Source organism: Artibeus jamaicensis, unplaced genomic scaffold (genome assembly GCF_021234435.1).
Source record: "Artibeus jamaicensis isolate MK-2021 breed Jamaican fruit bat unplaced genomic scaffold, CSHL_Jam_final scaffold_847, whole genome shotgun sequence".
Classification (NCBI taxonomy): Eukaryota; Metazoa; Chordata; class Mammalia; order Chiroptera; family Phyllostomidae; genus Artibeus; species Artibeus jamaicensis.
The window spans coordinates 29,050,466-29,067,867 of NW_026522057.1; the positions used below are offsets into that span (position 1 = coordinate 29,050,466).

Genomic DNA, 17,402 nt, shown 5'->3' on the forward strand with positions numbered 1-17,402 from the left:
CGCTCTCCTGCGGAGAACGGAGGGGCTCTGCTTGTTGTCAGGTCCCCTGGTGACCGTCGAGAAAATGCCTGTTGTGCTTGGTCCCCTCTGGGCAGTCTCACAGAGTGTGCCTTGTGGCCCGGAGGCATGGGCCGCATTCTGTGTCTCCGTGACATTCTGCCCTGGACCTCTGGGCTCTTGTGACTCCCTCTCGATAAAGGGTCCTTTGCTGGACAGTGTCCTGTAGCCCTGGAATGGCCGAGGCTGGGATTGGAAGGCTCCGGGTGAGCCACCTGTCACATGTGTGGAGGGTTTGGTGCGTTTCAGGGCCGCACTGGGAGCTGGGTATTTGTTCTTTGTGACATGCCACCGTGTAGGAGGGCTCAGTTGTTTTTAATTTAAGTTTTTATCGGGGTTATTGTGATTCACTGCGGTTTGAGTGAGTGATGTGGAGAGGTCCCGCGCACCCTTTGCCCAAGGTGGCAGAACAGTGTCACCCCAGACCCTGATGTCCACACAGCCCACGGGCCCTGTTCGCATCTCCCCCGTTCGACTCGCTAGTGTGAGCTCACTAGTGTGGGGGTTGGATCTGTAAGAGTGACTTGCAGTCTGGGAATGACTGATGTGGCAGCGGTTAATTTTGGTCCTGCTGGCGGCTCTGTCACCCCCAGAAGGCAGACAGGTCTCTTTCCTGAGCAGCTTCTCAGAGGGAAGCTCGGACTTGTTCCAGTTTGGCAAACGCTGCTGATTCCATGGTGTCTTTTCCTTGCAGTTTGAAAGCCTCTCCAGCCTCCTCTTGTACAGCCTCTGCCCTGGACAGTGGGCCACCACACCACCAACTGGGTCGTGGTCACACTCGGTGGCCCACGAGGCCACCTGGTGCATGGGAGTGAGCCTCCGGGCTGGGACCCCTTAGCTGTGTGCCTCAGACCCCCATCCTCATGCTCTGCCCCCTCTGTGGGCTCCAGCCTAGGCGAACAAGACAGAGAGGCATGAGGGACCAGGCGGGTCGTACGGACGGAGGCTCGGCTGCTTGGCCTGCCATGGAGGGGTGCGGCCTCCGCTTGAATTAGGCAGGGAAGCCATACATAGAAGATGGAAGCCCCTTTTCTGGAATGTACCCAAGGCTCCTGATGGGGTCTGGTGGAGCCATGGACGTGCCGGGGGTCTGGGCCCACTTCTCACAGCACTGATGGGCTCTGGGGGAGAGCAGAGGGTCTCATGGCCACCTGAGAACATCCCCCACCCCAACACCCACAGGAGTGCCGGAGGTGGACAGAGCACCCAACCACAGAGCACCTGGCTTGTCAGGTTGTGCTGTGACCCGCCGAGCCCCGGGGGTGGGGAGACCTGCCCCGGGTCCCATCAGCCAGGGCCTTCGGGTGGCTGCTGCTTCCTGTGAGCAGAAACTGTCCCCACTGAACACCTGCTCCCCATTCCTCCCCGCCCGCAGCCCCTGCGCCCACCATTTTACTTTCTGTCTCTGAATTTGATTCCTTCAAGTACCTCACATAAATGGGACCATACAGTACTCGTCCATTCATGACTGGTCTGTGTCACTCAGTACCACATCCTCAAGGTCCATCCGTGTTGGAGCGTGTGCCCAGATCTCCTTCCTTTCTGAGGATGAGCGATAAATAGTCCACTGTGCAGACGGACCACGTTTGGTTTATCCGTTCGTTTGTGACGGGCGCCTGGGTCGTCCCCACCTTCGGCCTGTTGTGAGTAAAGCTGCTGGCACTTGCGATTGGTTCTGAGTCCTCGGCGGCTGCTGTGGACACTCGGACATTGGGGGCGGAACACGTGGAGTTTCTCAAAGGCGCCAGGCTTAACGCATCTCTGTGATGGGGGGGTGTCGAGACCACGAAGAAGGAAGTAAAACCACCTGCGACCATCACCTGCGGTGCACACGCATGAGTGTGCGTGTTTGAGTAGAATGGGCAGCAAGCAGGCAGTTTTATATGGTCTTCTCCTCTCCACTATTACGGTTACTTTGTGATCATTAAATGACCTCTGACAGCTTGATTTTGGTTCCCATCGTATGTGGATGCGCGGCTTTCTTAAATTCCCCCACTTTTGAATGTTTGGGTGTTTCTCACCTTTTTCTACTATAAATAACGCTCAGACGAATGCCTTGCTTATTTTGCTGAATAGGTTCAAAAAGTGGCGTGACTGGGGCAGAGGCTGCATGTGGATACTTCGGTTTAAATCCTCACCCGAGGATATGTTTATCGATTTTAGAGAGAGAGGGAGGGAGGGGGAGAAACATCAATGTGAGAAACATCGATCAGTTGCATCCCGTATGTGCCCCGACCGGGGATCGAACCCTCAGCCTTTCTGCCGGAGCACCCAGCTGGGGCTGCATATGGCTACTTCGCATCCCAACACCAGCAGGGTGGAGGCAGACGTCCGTCTGCGGCTTGCACTCGGGAGCCGCGACACGGACGGCTCTTCTCCCTGCGCTGAGTCTTGTGTCAGTTCTCACCCTTTGAACGTTGGCATCACCTTTTCAGAGTGAAGACCTTGCACAGGAATCACTGAGCGATCGTAAGAACTCCGAAGGGACAGGGACCCCCAGAGCCGGGACGATCCCAGTGATGAGGACATGAGGTCCCCACGGGGCCGGTGTTTTGGGGAAGCAGCTGGCTGTGCCTGCCTCCTCCTGCTCTGGCGGACACACAGCTGAGGGTTTTCTCGTGCCTGCTCTGCTGGATGCTGGCCTGGGTGCCAGGAGCCAGAGTCCCCTTCTCTGCTCAAGGAGCTCAGGGTCCGGGGATGCATCCTGGTCAGGACAGGGAGTTGCATCCCGTGGCTCCAGCACAGGCTGCGCGTCTGCTTCCGTGGGCAGCTGAGGATACCGCCTGTGCCCAGGGGTTCAAGGTCAGCGCGGTGAAGGGAGGACAGCTTCGCTGGCTTCGCTGGCCGTGTTCTTGTTGGAGAGGATGGAGGTGCTGGAGGGGAGCTGTGCCGACGGGAGCGGGTGTCGCCTGCATCCTGTTGTCCTTGTTCTCGGAGGAGGGCCAGCCAGGGTTCGGGCTTGAAATACAAGTTGTGTTTGGGCTGCCGGGTTGGCGCCGGGGCCCATGCCAAGGCGGGTGCTGGCTCCGTGTCCTGTCCGCATGGGCCTGGGCCTCCTTCCTCATCCGCAGGGCTGCTTGCCATGGCTGGGACCTCCGTGGATTGCCCACCCACTCATGCTCCCCTCGTTGCAGGTGATGCCCTCCGGAAGCCCCGCCTGCAGAGGTCGGTCACATGGTACTTGGACGATGTCTTTGTCACTCTGTACCCTTCCCTGGAGAAATTCGAGGAGGAGCTCCTGGGACTCCTTACCAGCGACCACTTCCGGGAGGTACTGTCTCTCGTCAGCAGGGGCGATGGCGGGGGCAGAGCGGAGCCTCCAACGCTGCCTGGGGTGGGGGGGGGCACAGTCTCTAGGGACCCGGTCCTGTCTTTTCCCTCTCTGTGGCGGAAGACGGACAATCTAGACTGTTGTCTTCACTTTGACGGTGATGAAGGTGATGTCGTTTGGAAACATTAGCTAACCTTATCTTGGCTATATCTTCAACTGGTCCCCATTTAACAAACGAGTCACTGAATGAGTGTCGGGAAAGCATGAAATAATCGACACCCACAGAGGACACTTTGAGGGTGTTCGGCTCTGTCCAGGGAGGGATTGAAGTCCTAGTCACTTAACCCGTTCCGAGCAGACTCCTGGTCAGGTGCCACCCAGACCTGTCAGGTCCAGCCTGCTGCGTGAGCATGTTCCCATCTGCCCTTCACCGGAGAGCCTGTGGGGAGCACCCTGGACACGACAGAGCCTTGTCCCCACCTTGTAGTCGGGGCTACGCCTTGTGCCCAGCGCGGCCTCTGAGCACGTACCTCCCTGTCCTGCTTGTCCTCCATGCTCAGTGCGAACCCGCCTGCCGAGGGCCCCCTCCTTCGGCCAGACCCCTGCCAGAGCACCTGGTCTCCTCACCTGCTTCCTGGTCAGCCTCGGTCCCCGTGGCACTGTTTGCACCAGGGGGTGAGGACATGAGTGGCTCAGCACTGTACCTGCTGGGAGGGCAAGTGTCGGCATGCAGTCAGTCTTTTATTTATTGGTTGTGAGCCTGACTGCTGTGGTCCGTCAGTGCCTGCCCTACAGCCTAAGCAGTCATCAGTTATTAACCACGCACACACACACACATGCACGCACACACAAGTGAGGTAGTCGTCCTGGAGAATGGAGCTCCTGGTAACGCGGTCCCATCTGAAACAAACACCGCAGAGAGGGTTGAAGTGGCCGCTCCCGTGCTGTCTGTGGTCCCCGCTGTTTGCTCACCGCTTAGAGCTGGCTCTGCGGTGGCAGACGTGCAGTGAGAGCGCTGTTGAGTTTTGTACATTCCCATAAAAGTGCTTTATTGTGTGTGTTCACTGTCTGTGTGCTTCTGCTGCCCACTCACCGGCAGATACCCACCGCCTCCGCCAGTTTGTCCTCCTCACTCAAGGACTCAGGCAGAGCCCACGTCTGCTCCGCTTGATGAATGGGCAGTGAAGAATGCTTGAAGATTCAGGCATCATTTTCCTACAATCCCATAATTTAATCAGCAGCAGTAGCCTGGAGGACTATCCTGGCTCATTTGTTAGAGTGCCTGTACATTTTTTCTTAAGATGAAACACTTTAATATCCTGCAACCACTTTGGGGCAGATTCCTTTTATATTGGTTTGTGATTTCCTGCCTGAATAGGTTCCCTTCTCTGCTGCCCGTCGGTCCGAGGTCTGCAGGGCCTGAGCCTGCTGGGCCAGGAGCCTTGGCCAGTGCTGCCCTCCACAGGGGCTCTTGTGCCTCGGACCCCTGGCCCTGGGACCAGCGCTGAGGTCCCTGGTGGCTAGTTTGAGAAAGGCAGCTCAACCTTGGAGACTCAGGGCAAGATTCTGGTGATGGGGCATCTAAGGGGGACGTGGAGGTGCATTGCTTGGAGAAGAACACGCCACCTGAGGACCTCCCCAACTACCCAGCAGGTGCCCTGCGCCTGGCCGGTTTTGAGTGGTTGACTTCTCTGTCCTTCGCTGGGACTCTTTCTAACGGAGCTCCATGTGATTTGGAAAGGGCTGAAACTTCTGTCATGGCCTCCCCTCTCTGCTTGCCCCTCCCCGTGAACTTGGCCGCGAGCCCCTTTCCCCTTCTGCCCAGGCCTGATTCAGCTGACCTATGCTTTTTCAGGGCGGCGGCCCGCTGGATGGCGGCGCTCTGGAGATCTCGGAGCGGCGCCTGTGTGTCGGCGTGCACAGTGGTCTGGGCTTTGTGCACCGGCCGCAGGTCATGGTGCTGGTGCCCGAGCGGGAGGTGGCCTTGACGCGCTCTGCCAGCTTCAGCAGGAAAGTCGGCTCCTCTTCCAAGGCCAGGTACTCGCCCAGGGCCCCAAGTGCAGCCCCGGGGGTTAGGAGGAGTGAGCAGGCGTCCACGTGAAACACAGCTGTTCTCACACCTGCAGTGTGGTCCCTCCCGGTTCCTGCATTTCCTCTTGCCATGTTGTGCCTTTTGGGAGCAGACCTCAGTGTTGTGAGGCCGGATGGGAACCAGAGGCACCTCCAGGGGCTGCAGCTGCTGGCGCTGGGGGTGGAGCCTCCTGGGAGACCTGGCCCTGCAGGTCCCGCCTCCCGACACAGCGCCAGGACCTGGAGAAAGTGTTCACTGTGGTGCCCAGAGGAGCTCAGAGGCAGTGCTCGGGAGGGGCTGGCTGTGCCGGCGTGGTGACGCAGGTGGAGGGTGTGGGGCAGTGGGAGCCACCGCCTGATGTGCCCCTGCCCCGTGTTCTTGACGCAGCTCCGGAAACCAGGCTCTGGTTTTGAGAAGCCGCCTCCGAGTCCCCGAGATGGTCTGTCACCCCGCGTTCGCCATCGTCTTCCAGCTGGAGTACGTGCTGAACAGCCCTCCGGGAGTGGATGGCAACGTAAGGCCCGTCGTGCTGGTTCAGGCCCCACCTGGCCGCGGCCCCACCAGTCCCCGTTGACATAGCTCCGCTGTGGCGGTGCGATCACGTTAGCAACCTGGTGATCACACTAGCAACCTGGTGATCACGTTAGCAACCCGGTGATCACGTTAGCAACCCGGTGATCACGTTAGCAACCCGGTGATCACACTAGCAACCTGGTGATCACACTAGCAACCTGGTGATCACGTTAGCAACCCGGTGATCACGTTAGCAACCCGGTGATCACACTAGCAACCTGGTGATCACGTTAGCAACCCGGTGATCACGCTAGCAACCTGGTGATCACGCTAGCAACCCGGTGATCACACTAGTAACCCGGTGATCACGTTAGCAACCCGGTGATCACGCTAACAACCCGGTGATCACGCTAGCAACCTGGTGATCACGCTAGCAACCCGGTGATCACGTTAGCAACCCGGTGATCACGCTAACAACCCAGTGATCACGTTAGCAACCCGGTGATCACGCTAGCAACCTGGTGATCACGTTAGCAACCCGGTGATCACGCTAGCAGCCTGATGACCAGCGAGGAGCGGGCTGTGGAAGGCCCGTTATCCCTGTGGCAGCTTAGTCCTTCGTCTCCCTGCTGACATCACGCGGTGCGGTGCTGATTGGTGGCCATGCACATTCTGGGGGACGCCTCCCGATAGCAGGGACTCGCAGTGATCAGGCTGATAATTGTTTTGAAAAACGAGGCCATTGGCTGCATTTTTCAAGTGATACTAAGCCTGGTTGGGTGTGAATCTGCACCGGTGACAACAGCCTCTCCCAGTGAGCTCTGTGCACCTGTGTTGTCACCGTGGTTTCTCAGGGTTCAGCCGCAAGACTTTATGGGCGCAGTCTTTGGAAAGCCCACACTGTGCCGTTCTTGACATCTGTTTTTCTGTTTGGAAAAGCAAATATCATGTAACAAGTCGGTCAGAAATTGAGAAAAGGCCCCAAGTTGCCTGCCGAGGGGCGGGTCGGCTGTTACAGTGCTGCCGACGGGAGAGCAGGAGGCCCGGGAAGGGGACAGCGCTGGGACACAGGCCGCTGTGGGTTCCCGTCTGCTCTGGCAGCCGCCACTGACCTCGCCGATGTCCACACCTCAAGTCTGTGTAATTCAGGGTCCTATTCAGAGGAACGAACCTAGAGGCAGGTGTTCTGTGGCCAAACACACAGTCACGGTCATTCTAATGACACCTGCTTTTCTTTGTTGCCAGAAATTTCAGGTAGAAGGCAGCTGTTCATGAAGGCATCTGCCGCGTGGGATGGGCACCGGGGCTGGGGCTGGGCCTTCACCAAGAGGGACGGGGGTCCGGGCGGCAACAGGAGCCTGGGCGAGGAAGTGTGGGTGCGGGGGTGGTATCTCCAGGAGTCATCCAGTGGGTTGGGGGCACTGGGAGTGCGCCAGCCCCATGCGGTGTGGGCCTGGCGCCCTGGTAGGGGACTCCACACGGCTCTCCACTCATCATTTACAGCAAGACTACGTTCCCTCCAGACTCTGACTGTAGTTGGCTTGCTATTATGAAGTCCGTGTGCAGAAACTGGTGTGTCTTAGGCGACACCCCATCATTTTGTGATTCCTCACGGGGACGCGCTGCGGCTTCCCAGTGCTCTCAGACCGTGGCTGGCAGTGGCCCCTCAGTTCTTTTGATTGGCAGTTCGTCTCAACACGAAACGCGGGGTTCCATTTTGCTGTCATCATTGTCCTTTGCTCCTGCGATTGGAAAGGGGTGTCTCACCTTTGGAGTGGTCTTCACAGGTGACACGCGTGTAGCGGTGCACAGGTGGGGACGTTGGCAGAGAAGACAGTGCCAGTGCCTGGGCCACCCTTCCTCCCCCACAAGGGCCTGCGTGAGAGCAGGGATGGACCTCGGGGCTGGGCCCTGGGAGGGACGGGTCATTCTACAGCTGCACCCGGGCGGCACACCGCCTTCCGCTCACAGAAACTCAGCTGGCGGGGTTTCCAGCTCGGACTCCAGCGGACGGGGGCATCGGAGGCACCCCTTGGAGCTTTGGGACCTGCTGGTCTCGCTCGCCCTGCTCTCTCTACCACCTCCCACTTGGATTATTCTGGGGCAAATTACAGTTATAACTGCATCTGCTTTTTTTTTAAAAAAAGACTTCGTTTACTTTTTTAGAGAGGCGGGGGGAGGGAGAAGGTGAGGGAGAGAAAGACCAATGTGTGTGAGAAACATTGATCCATTGCCACCAACTGGGGACCTGGCCCACAACCCAGGCATGTGCTCTGACCAGGAACTGAACCAGCAACCCCACGGTTCACAGGCCGTCACTCAGTCCACTGAGCCACCTCAGCCAGGGCTGATTTGTCTTTTTAAAATACGTTTTTTTATGGAGGAGAAAATTACATAACCTAAGATGATTTTAAAGTGACATTCTGACTTTCTTGATGTCTTTTTTTTCTGGTGGTAAAATGCACCACAAAATTTACTGTCTTAACCGTTTTTAAGTGTGCGGTTCAGTGTGTTAAATACATTCACGTGTTGTGCAGTCGTTGCCACCCACCCCTCCCCATAATCCTCTTCATCTTGTATGATTGCAACTGGTCTCCATTGAACACTAAGTCCCCACGTCCCCTTGCCCCCCTGTGCACTGCCAGGCACCCCGACTCTGATTTGGGCCCCCCTCAGCACCTCAGGCACAGGGACTCACGCTGTGTCTGCTCTTGTGTGTCCGGCTTATCACACTGAGCACAGTGACCTTGGGGTCCCTCCACGTCAGAGGATTTCCTTCCTTTTCATGCTCAGTAACGTCCACTGGGTGGACCTGCCACGTTCCTCATATGCCTTTGTCATCTGTGGCCTCGCGTGGCCTCCGCAATCTGGCCACCGGGAGTGACGACGCGCGCTGGGGGGAGTGTGCAGACACCTCTTGGAGGCCCTGCTTTGGCATCTTTTGCTCATACCCAGAAGTGGAACTCCTGGGTCACATGGCAGTGCTGTTTGTAATTTTTTAAGGACACACCACACTGCTCTCCACGGTGGTTGCACCATTTTACTCCCCACCAACGAGGGTTTTAATTTCTCTGTGTTCTCAGCAACACTCATTGTTTTGTTTGGGGGTTTTTAGTTTTGATAGGTTTTTTTTTTTTTTTTGATTAGTCATCCTATCGGTGAGGAGTGGCATCTTCCTGCAGGTTCGACAACGAGACCGTGATGCTGGGTGACCTTTCCCGCGCCTGTTGGCCGTTCCGGTGTCTTCTCTGGAGAAAGGCCTGTTCACGCTCGTTGCCCGTTTCCAACTCGGGTCGTCTGTTTTCTGTCGTTGGTTAGGGGTTCTCCGTGTAGTTGGAGGCTAGTCCTTTACAAGACGTAGGATTTGCAAATACTTTCTCCCCTTCTGTTGCTTTTGTACTTTGTTGGTAGAATCTTTTAATGCACAGATTTTAAACATTTTCATGAACTCCATTTTTTTCTTTGGTTTCATGTGCCTTTGGTGTTGTATCCAAGAACTTATCGCCAAATCCAAAGTAATGAAGATGTTACCCTGTGTTCAAGTGTTCTGTTGGCACAGGCCTTACCTTCAGATCCGTTGAGTTACCTTTTGTGTGTGGTGGTGGGTGAGGGTCCAGCCTCATCCTTGCGCACGTGATGTCCAGTTTTCCCAGCAGCACTTGCTGAAGAGACTCCGCTTTCCCCATTGACGGTCAGGGCTCTAGTCACCAGTCACTGAGGGCTGCTCTCTGGGCCCGCCCCTCTGCTCCGTCCATCCCTCCCTCCGTCCGTGTGCCAGCTCTGTGTGGTGTTGCTCACTGCAGCTTGGTGCGAAGCTGTGAACTCGGGGCGTGAGTCCCCCACTTTCTTCTCTTTCAACGCTGTTTGCCTACTCACAGCTGGCCCTTGAGAGTTCATGTGGATTTTAGGATGGAGCTGTTATTTCTGCAACAAGCAGTGCTGGGATTTCGATAGGGATCGCACTGACTCTGTGGATGCTTTGGGGAATATTGACAATGTTCACGACGTTCAGGTTTGCAGTCCACGCACATGGGCAGTTTCATTTATTCGTACCTCCTTCCGTGTCTTTCAGCGACGTCTGCGGGGTTCCCTGTCTAAGTCCCCCTCCTCCTCGGCTGCGCTGCTCTCCTGGCCCTGTGCTGACCGGAGGCGGGGAACGCGGTGCCCTGCCTCCCCGAGGGGAAGGGCTCTGTCTTTCGTGGGGCGTGATGCTTGCTGCGGGCTTCTCGCACGAGGCTTTCATCATGTTGCAGTGGTTTCCTTTTAGTCCTAGTGTTGAGTGTTTTTTTAAATAACAAAAGGGTGTTGGATTTTGTCATGTGAATTGAGATCACGTGGTTTTCTTCCCTCTTTGTTCTGTTTGTGGGGCGCGTTGCGCCGGTCAGCTTTCGTAAGCTGGACCACCATCCTTGCATCCCAGGAACAGAGCCCTCTTGGTCAGTGTGTGTAGTCCCTTTACCATGCGGCTGAACTGTTTGCTGGTCTCTGGCTGAGAATTTTTGTGTTTATGTTCAGCAGGGACATTCTGCACTTTCCTTTCTCACGGTGTCTTTCTCTGCTTTGGTGTCGGTTATGCCGGCCTTGCAGAAAAAGTTAGGAACTGTCCCCTCCCCCTTGTTTTCTGGGGGAAATTTTGGGAAGGGTTGGTATTCGTTCTTAAAATGTTTGGTAGAATTCACCAGTGAAGCCCTAAGGTCCAACACTTTTCTTTGTTGGGAAATTTGATTACTGACTGAATCTTCTTAGCAGTTCATCTGCTCCGATTTTTAATTTCTTTGTGATTTAGTCTTGGTGGACTTTGTGTTTCCAGGACTTTGTCCATTTCTTCCAGGTTATGCAGTTAGTTGGAGAAATCTGCCGATGATCGATGGCGGATCCTGTATAGATACAATGTTTCACTTCTTCCCTGTTGCTTTCATGATTCTGTCTTTCAAAAGTTTGGTTAGCACATGGCTTGGCGCGGGTCCCTTTGGGGCCTTCTCGCCTGGAGTCTTCGTTGTTTATATTCATGTCTTTCCTCCGACCGAGAAAGTTTTGAGTCATCACTTACTCAGATGGTCTCTCTGTTCCTTTCTCTCCCCTTTCCCGGCTGAGCCTCCCACAGTGGGTGTGTCGTTTCCGGCGACGATGTCCCTTAGGCTGCGTTCACTTCCTTCAGTCTCCTCTTCCCTGTTCTTCAGACTCCATACTGTGTATTGGCAAGTGTAATGTGTGCCCATGGTTTTGGGCCAAACTTGCAAGAAAAAAAAAATCTTCCGTTTTAATTTTTTAATTCAGTTATTTATTTATATTAAGGTACTTGTTTTTTGTATTATAATTTTAGCACTTACTTTTGAACACATTATGGCACCAGACATTTTATTTAACGAATAATCACAAAACACAAGAACAGAGACAAGGTGCAAGACATTTTAATTAGCGCCGCCCACGTGTGACGCACATTTTAATTTTTCCCGCAAAATTTGGGCAAAAGTGTTATCCACGGGGACGTTTGGCGATCCCCACGGCCGCGTCTTCTGTGTACGGACTCCTTTGCTTTCTCTAGCCCAGCGTCGAGCCCCCGTCGGTCACGCTGTCCCAACTTTCTCCACCTCCTCCTTCCGCTCTCTGAGCACCTGCGAAACAGCTGGGAGAGAACAGACGTCTTGAGGGTGTTGCGACGCCCCGACCGGAAGGAGGGGTGTCCTTCCATTCGTTCCCGTCTGTTTTCATGTCTCTCAGGAGTGGTTTTTAAAAACACTTTCAAAATGCAGATTTTAAACAGTTGAACAGTTCTTGTTAAGTCCATTCATGGACACGTGATTTCTGTGCTGCTGTTGTGAGTGAGGTTTTCTTCTTATATCTTCCAGCTTTAACAAGGCAGGGCTCTTCCCGTTTTTACGTTTTTGCTTGTGTGGTGAGTCATTTAAAAAAATTACCAGCACTTTATGAAGTCGAATGTGCTATGTGCAGTTTTAAAATTAAGCTTTATTTTGAGATGCGTACAGAAGCCCATGCAGCTGTAAGGAATAAGTGGGAGGCCCGTGTCCCCTTCACTATTGTCCCCAGTGGTCGTGCCGTTGCAGGACGAGTGCGGCTCGGACTTCAAGGTGAGCTGGTTGGCGTTTTCTCGATCCTCACGTGTGCTCTGAGTCCTGTCCACAGCCTCGGCCTGCGTTCCCCTCCTCGCCCTGAGCCTTTGTCTGTCACCTCTCCTCTCCCGCTGTGGCCAAGATCGCTCAGCTCAGGGGAGGCAGGGCGGGGTGTAGCTTTGGACGGTTGCACGTTCACTGCATCACCGGGCGGGGGTCTCAACCAGGGAGCTGCTTCTCCCGAGACCCCCGGACGCTGCCATAGGAGACCGGCCTTCCTCGTGTGCATCCCTGCCCCGGACCGTGCTGCTCTGGGGCAGGGAGCCCACCGTACACTGGGGCGGGGGGCACGGGCCCATGGAGTAGAGTGGAGTGGAGGGGCAGTGCCCCAGGAAGGGGTGCCAGGCACCCAAACCTGAGCCCTGCAGGTGAGGGCTCCGCAGGACTCAGTCGGAGATGGAGGGAGGTGCAGGAAGGAGGACAGGCCCAGGCCCGGGCCTGGGCACCTCTTTCTCTCCTAACTCTCCCCTTTGGGTTTCAGGATGTTCAGAAACCAGTAATCTGAAGAGAATCTTGTCCTTTGTCCACTGTCCAGCTCTGAGTCCCCAGAGCTGATGTGCCTGTGCCCAGCCCAGCATGCCCTTCAGAGGATGGCCTCGGGCCACCCACTGCATGGGGCTGCAGCCCCTCAGCGGTCAGCCTTCCCCGGCTGTGGTGAGGGCCACGTGCACGGGGCATGTCACGGTCACGCCTGCACCATGTGAATGCGGGCACGCCTGTGCCCGGCCAGGGCCCGAGCTGCCTCCCTGCCCTCCCCCCTCTGTAACACGGTTCCTTCACCTTCTCCCCGCTCTTTGTTCATGGTGGCATTTTCATTCCTCTGTGACCTGTGTGATATCAGGGATCTTTGGGGACGTTTCGCACCACAGTGTGTGTTTATCCATTTGTGTTCAGCCAAGTGCCTGGGGTGTGGTGGCCCCCACTGGGGGTCTGTCCCTTGGCTTGTCTCTGCTGTGGTCTCAGGGGCAGCGACCTTCCCCCACCCTGTCACCCCTGTAGTGTGTTGCTGGGCTGTGGGGCTGCGGTGTCCGGACTTGGTGTGGCGGGGCCCTGGAGGCCAGCGTGGGGCCCTGGGCGGAGGGAAAATCAGCCTCATGAAGTGACATGGTGTCTAACCTGCTGCCAAGTGAGTTTCTGGTTGCTCTGAGGACAGAAGCCGAGGGGACTTGGTCCGTTTCCTGGGGCTGCCGGAACAAGTGGCCGTGAACTCTGTGGCTTAAAACATCAGACATTTCTTTCTGCGCAGTCTGAGGCCGCTGCTCCCAAGTGAGCTCTGCTGCGCCCAGGCCGGGGTGTCGGCAGAGCGAGGCGGCGGGGCGGGGTGCGGGGTGGGGGGGTGTCCTGCCCCCTCCAGGTGGGTGTTCTGCAGCCGGTGGCCGAGTTGCTCCTCCTCGGCGAGTGTCTCTGCCTCGAAGCACTCTCTGTCCTGCTCTCCTGAGGACACTGGTCCTGGAGTTAGGCCCCTGGGCCGTCTCGCTGTCCTCGGTCACAACTCTAATTAACTCCATCTATGAGGGGGTTAGGGTGTGGGCGTGTCTCCTGGGGCCACCATGCACTGCCCTGCGGGACCCTCGACTGCCACCTTTGCAGGGTCTGGTGTGTTTTCTGTTTGCGCTTCGCCTGTGAAGGTGACACTTACGTTCTGGGACAGACCCGGCTCGTCTTCCAGGGACACTCCTTTGGCCGCTTTCCTGTTGTTTCTGCTCTTCTAATTAAAAGCCTTAATGGAAACAAATCAAAGAATTTTTTTTTCTTCCATTTGCATGAAATCAAACCCAATTTGCAGGATAAGATGTCAGAAAATAACAGATACGATCTCAACTGCTGGAAGCCACTGATTGGAGGAGCTCTGTCCCGGACCAGCGAGGGGCTCCGACCTCCTCCTCAGAGCTGGGGGAGGGGCTGTTGGGGGGTCCTGCTGTGGCGTCACCTGCCTGCTCCGGAGAGAATGCAGGTTAACGGGCGGCAGCCGGAGGAGTCGCCCAGGGCCCTGACTGCCCCTCCACCATCTCTGTGAGGGCCGACTCACTAAGCGCCTCTTCCCGGTGGAGGTGAGAAAAAAACGGACGGAAAGTGGATGTCCGCGTCCCTGGCAGGTACTCCGCCCAGGAGAGGGCTGCACTGATCGCCGACCGAAAAGCACAAGGAGCTGTGGAATTGGAAAGTTAGGGGTCAGAGTCACCCAGTTTGAGAAATTAAACCAGAGCGAGTTAGACAAATAGCATGGAAACTTGGATTTTATTTTATTTTGATTCTGTAATGCACTGGGTTTTATAGATGATTGTTTACCAACGTAGCCCAGATCTCGTTGAATCCTTATAGTTTAATTTTGGAGGCCTGTTTCCTGAATACATTCGTAATGCTTTAATTCTTAAAAAGCAGTGGCTTTGTGACCAGCCCCTCACTGGGACACGCAGCTGCCGCCGGGGCAGGCCCACGTGCCCTTGTCTCTGGCAGGCGGAGGTGGCACTCTGGGCTTGCTCTTTACCGAGTTCATACTTGCCCTCCTGGGACATGGGCATTTCCTCATTGAATGGACAGGGAGGGACCCACTGTGACCCACCGCTGTGGGAGGCAGTCACCGCTGTGACTGGGGCCAAGGGTGGCCATGGCCTCACCTGGGGTCTGGACTTCGGCTCCAGCCAGGGGTCAGCAGGTGGTTTGAGGTCCATCTATGACGGGGACTCGGAGAAGTGAGATGGACTCAGCCACGTGCTGATTCGGGGTGCTTTCCCCGCAAGGACCTAAAGGGTACGACAGGGTGGGACACCGCCCAGCAAGGAACGGCCGGAAGGCTGGCCTGGGTGGGATGTGCGACTCTTCTCTGTGGGGACCTGCTGGCGCACGTGCTGTCTGCGTCAGAGCCAGCAGGGCCTTCTGTGGGCATGCGTCGGCCCTTTGTGGCCAAGTGCAGGCGAGGTGTGGTGTGGCCGTGTCCAGCCAGAGATGCAGGGAGTGGGGGGGGCACACCCTGAGCCTCATCTTCCAGTGGCTCCCGACACAGCTGCAGTCAGCTAGACCCCGGTCCTCCTTTCGGGGAGGCGCCCTGCACCCTTCGTCGGCCTGGGCCTCCACTCCTGTCCTAGGCTGCCTGCCTCCGTGACTACGCCTGCCGTGGGCTGGGGGTCAGAGGGACGGTTGGACAGAGGGCCCCGCCCCCTGGGCTGCTCCGGGACAGTGAGGCTGCACCATTGTCTGGCCTGCCTCACCCCAGAGGGTCAGATGGTGCAGTTCCAGGGTGGGCTCAGGGGCGGGGATGTCAGGGAGCGAGGCTGTGCTCACAGTCCGGTGCCGCCCGCCGCCTTTGGGCCCTTTCTCCTCCCACATCACCCCCCGTGGCGTGGCATCCTCCACGTGGCAGCTCCAGGCCAGGCCAGCGGGGTCTGGGAACAGGAGGCCGCCCCCCTGTGCTCTGCTGCTGTGGGGCGCTGTGTCCCGCTTCGGCCCCGGGCCCTTCCTGTGTGAAGTGGAGGTGAGGCTCCCCGGCCTGGCCCCCTGCTCTCCCTGGACAGTGTGATAGCTCACGCACCGTGTGCTCTGGTTCCGTTCCAGGCGGCTTCTGTCACCTCCTTGGCCAGCCTGGCGTGCATGCACACGGTCCGCTGGGCCGTCTGGACGCCTTCGCCGGAAGCCAGCTCCGGGAGCGTGACGCTGCCTCTCCAGGGTGGGATCCGGCCCAACCCCTTGCACTGCCTGGTCTATAAGGTGCCCCCAGCCAGCATGAGCTCCGACGAGGTAAGTCCTTAATACTTCGTAATTACGACTCTTGTCACCACGAGTTTCTGGCAAGTCCCTGTATTCTCAGAGGTGGACAAATATGTCTGCTGACGTTTCACACGGAGAATTTGTTTGTTGTGGGTATGCCCTTGACCATGTGTGATTGCCGAGTCCCAGTCAGCTGTGAGCTCACGGAGGCTGTCTTGACCTTGGGTCTTCATGTTGCTCTCCACGTCTCTCGGGTGACCTGCAGGGCTGTGACTCTTATTTGTATGCACTTTGCAATGAGATCCACGCCAGGGCTACACGGATCTTCTAGAAAAGGACTTTGAAATGTGTGGTGTCCTGGGGGATGGGCCCCAGGTGGCACATGGGGCCTCCCTGGGGAGGGAGCCAGGTGGCCAGTGTGCAGCCCCGCTCATCCTGGGGCTTGTCACTCACACTCTCTGGGCCCTGGCTCTCCCCAGCCATGGAAAGAGGGCGGGACCACAGCCAGAGTTTGAAAAATCCACCTTTGAAAGGAAGCTTTCTCTGAACTGCAGTATAAAGAGCACAGAAAAAGTGGGGCACAGCTAGGTGAAGTGTGAGTGAGGGGGTCTCGTCCCCAGCTCACTGGTGGCCTTGCAGGGTGGCCAGCAGTGACCCAGGGAGCCACAGACACTGTGGGGAGCCCCTACCCCGGCTCTGGTGTGCTGGTGGCATCCTATCTGGGCCCGCCGTCCGGTTCTTCAGCTTCTGTCCCCAAAACGTGCCAGCCTGTCTTAGCAGGGCTCGGCGGTCTCATTTTTCCTTGGGGAAGGGACTGTCCCTGTTATTTCAGTGTGTCACTGCATGCTGACTCCAGCAACAAACGTTATTTCAGTGCTGTTATTTATGATTTGGGCAATGCTTTGGGGACCTGCATGGGGGACAGCTGACGGTGCAGCTTTTGTTATTGTGAAGAACGTCCCTCATTACGGGGCCGCGTTCCGCTGCGTGCCTGCACGGTCTGGTTGGAGCCCTCGCTACCAAACCGCATGTTACAGCTCGAGGCCCGTGCCGAGGCCAGGCTCTCATCTGCCCCCCTTCTTCTGTGCCCCTCCTGCAGACAAACACTCACCTCGCTGGATTTGGGCCTTCTCGTGCCGCCGCATCCCCATCGCCACTCTGTGCAGGTTTGACTGTCTTAAGGACACAGACACATCAAACGCTGCCATGTTTCACAAGGACTGTCACTTCTGGTCAGAGTGTCTCCAGGTCAGCCCTGCCGACATTCGGGGCCGATTGCCCTGCATGTTGCTGGCCAGTGACAGTCCAGCCCCCCTCCCGCCATCCCCCACTAATTGAGGGTCTGGCCCAGATGCCCGCAGACCCCTCCCTGCATCTCCTGGGGGGCAGGGCTGCCCGCATGGAGGAGCACACCCTCACCAGAGATGGTGAGCTAAAGGCGGTCACAGATTTGGCTCACTCCCCACCCTCCGAAAGCCCCCCTGCTCCTTCCTGTACCTGTCAGCATCGGTGACAGCACCTGCGCCTGTCAAGTCAGGTGGCTGGACACTGGGGTGGCCTGCCCCTCCCCCAGCTGGTTCCCCTTACTTGCTTACACCCCCTTGGGAAAAACACCCCGAGCCCGTGGAGCCAGCAGGTGAGTGGGAGTGGCAGA

At 56.9% G+C, this 17,402-nt stretch overlaps 1 protein-coding gene across 6 annotated transcripts in view; it reads left to right on the top strand.

Annotated features, from left to right (window-relative positions):
• NPHP4 (nephrocystin 4) overlaps positions 1-17,402 on the top strand; it is a 78,448-nt gene that overhangs the window by 18,587 nt on the left and 42,459 nt on the right. For all 6 annotated transcript variants that reach the window (XR_008390714.1, XM_053660639.1, XM_053660641.1 and 3 more), the window contains exons 8-11: positions 3,192-3,328; positions 5,184-5,365; positions 5,787-5,913; positions 15,596-15,778. Coding sequence is in view for 5 of the 6 variants with exons in the window: in XM_053660639.1 (XP_053516614.1) it covers positions 3,192-3,328; positions 5,184-5,365; positions 5,787-5,913; positions 15,596-15,778 (629 nt within the window). In the remaining variant the exon portion in view is untranslated. The remainder of the gene's footprint in view (positions 1-3,191; positions 3,329-5,183; positions 5,366-5,786; positions 5,914-15,595; positions 15,779-17,402) is intronic.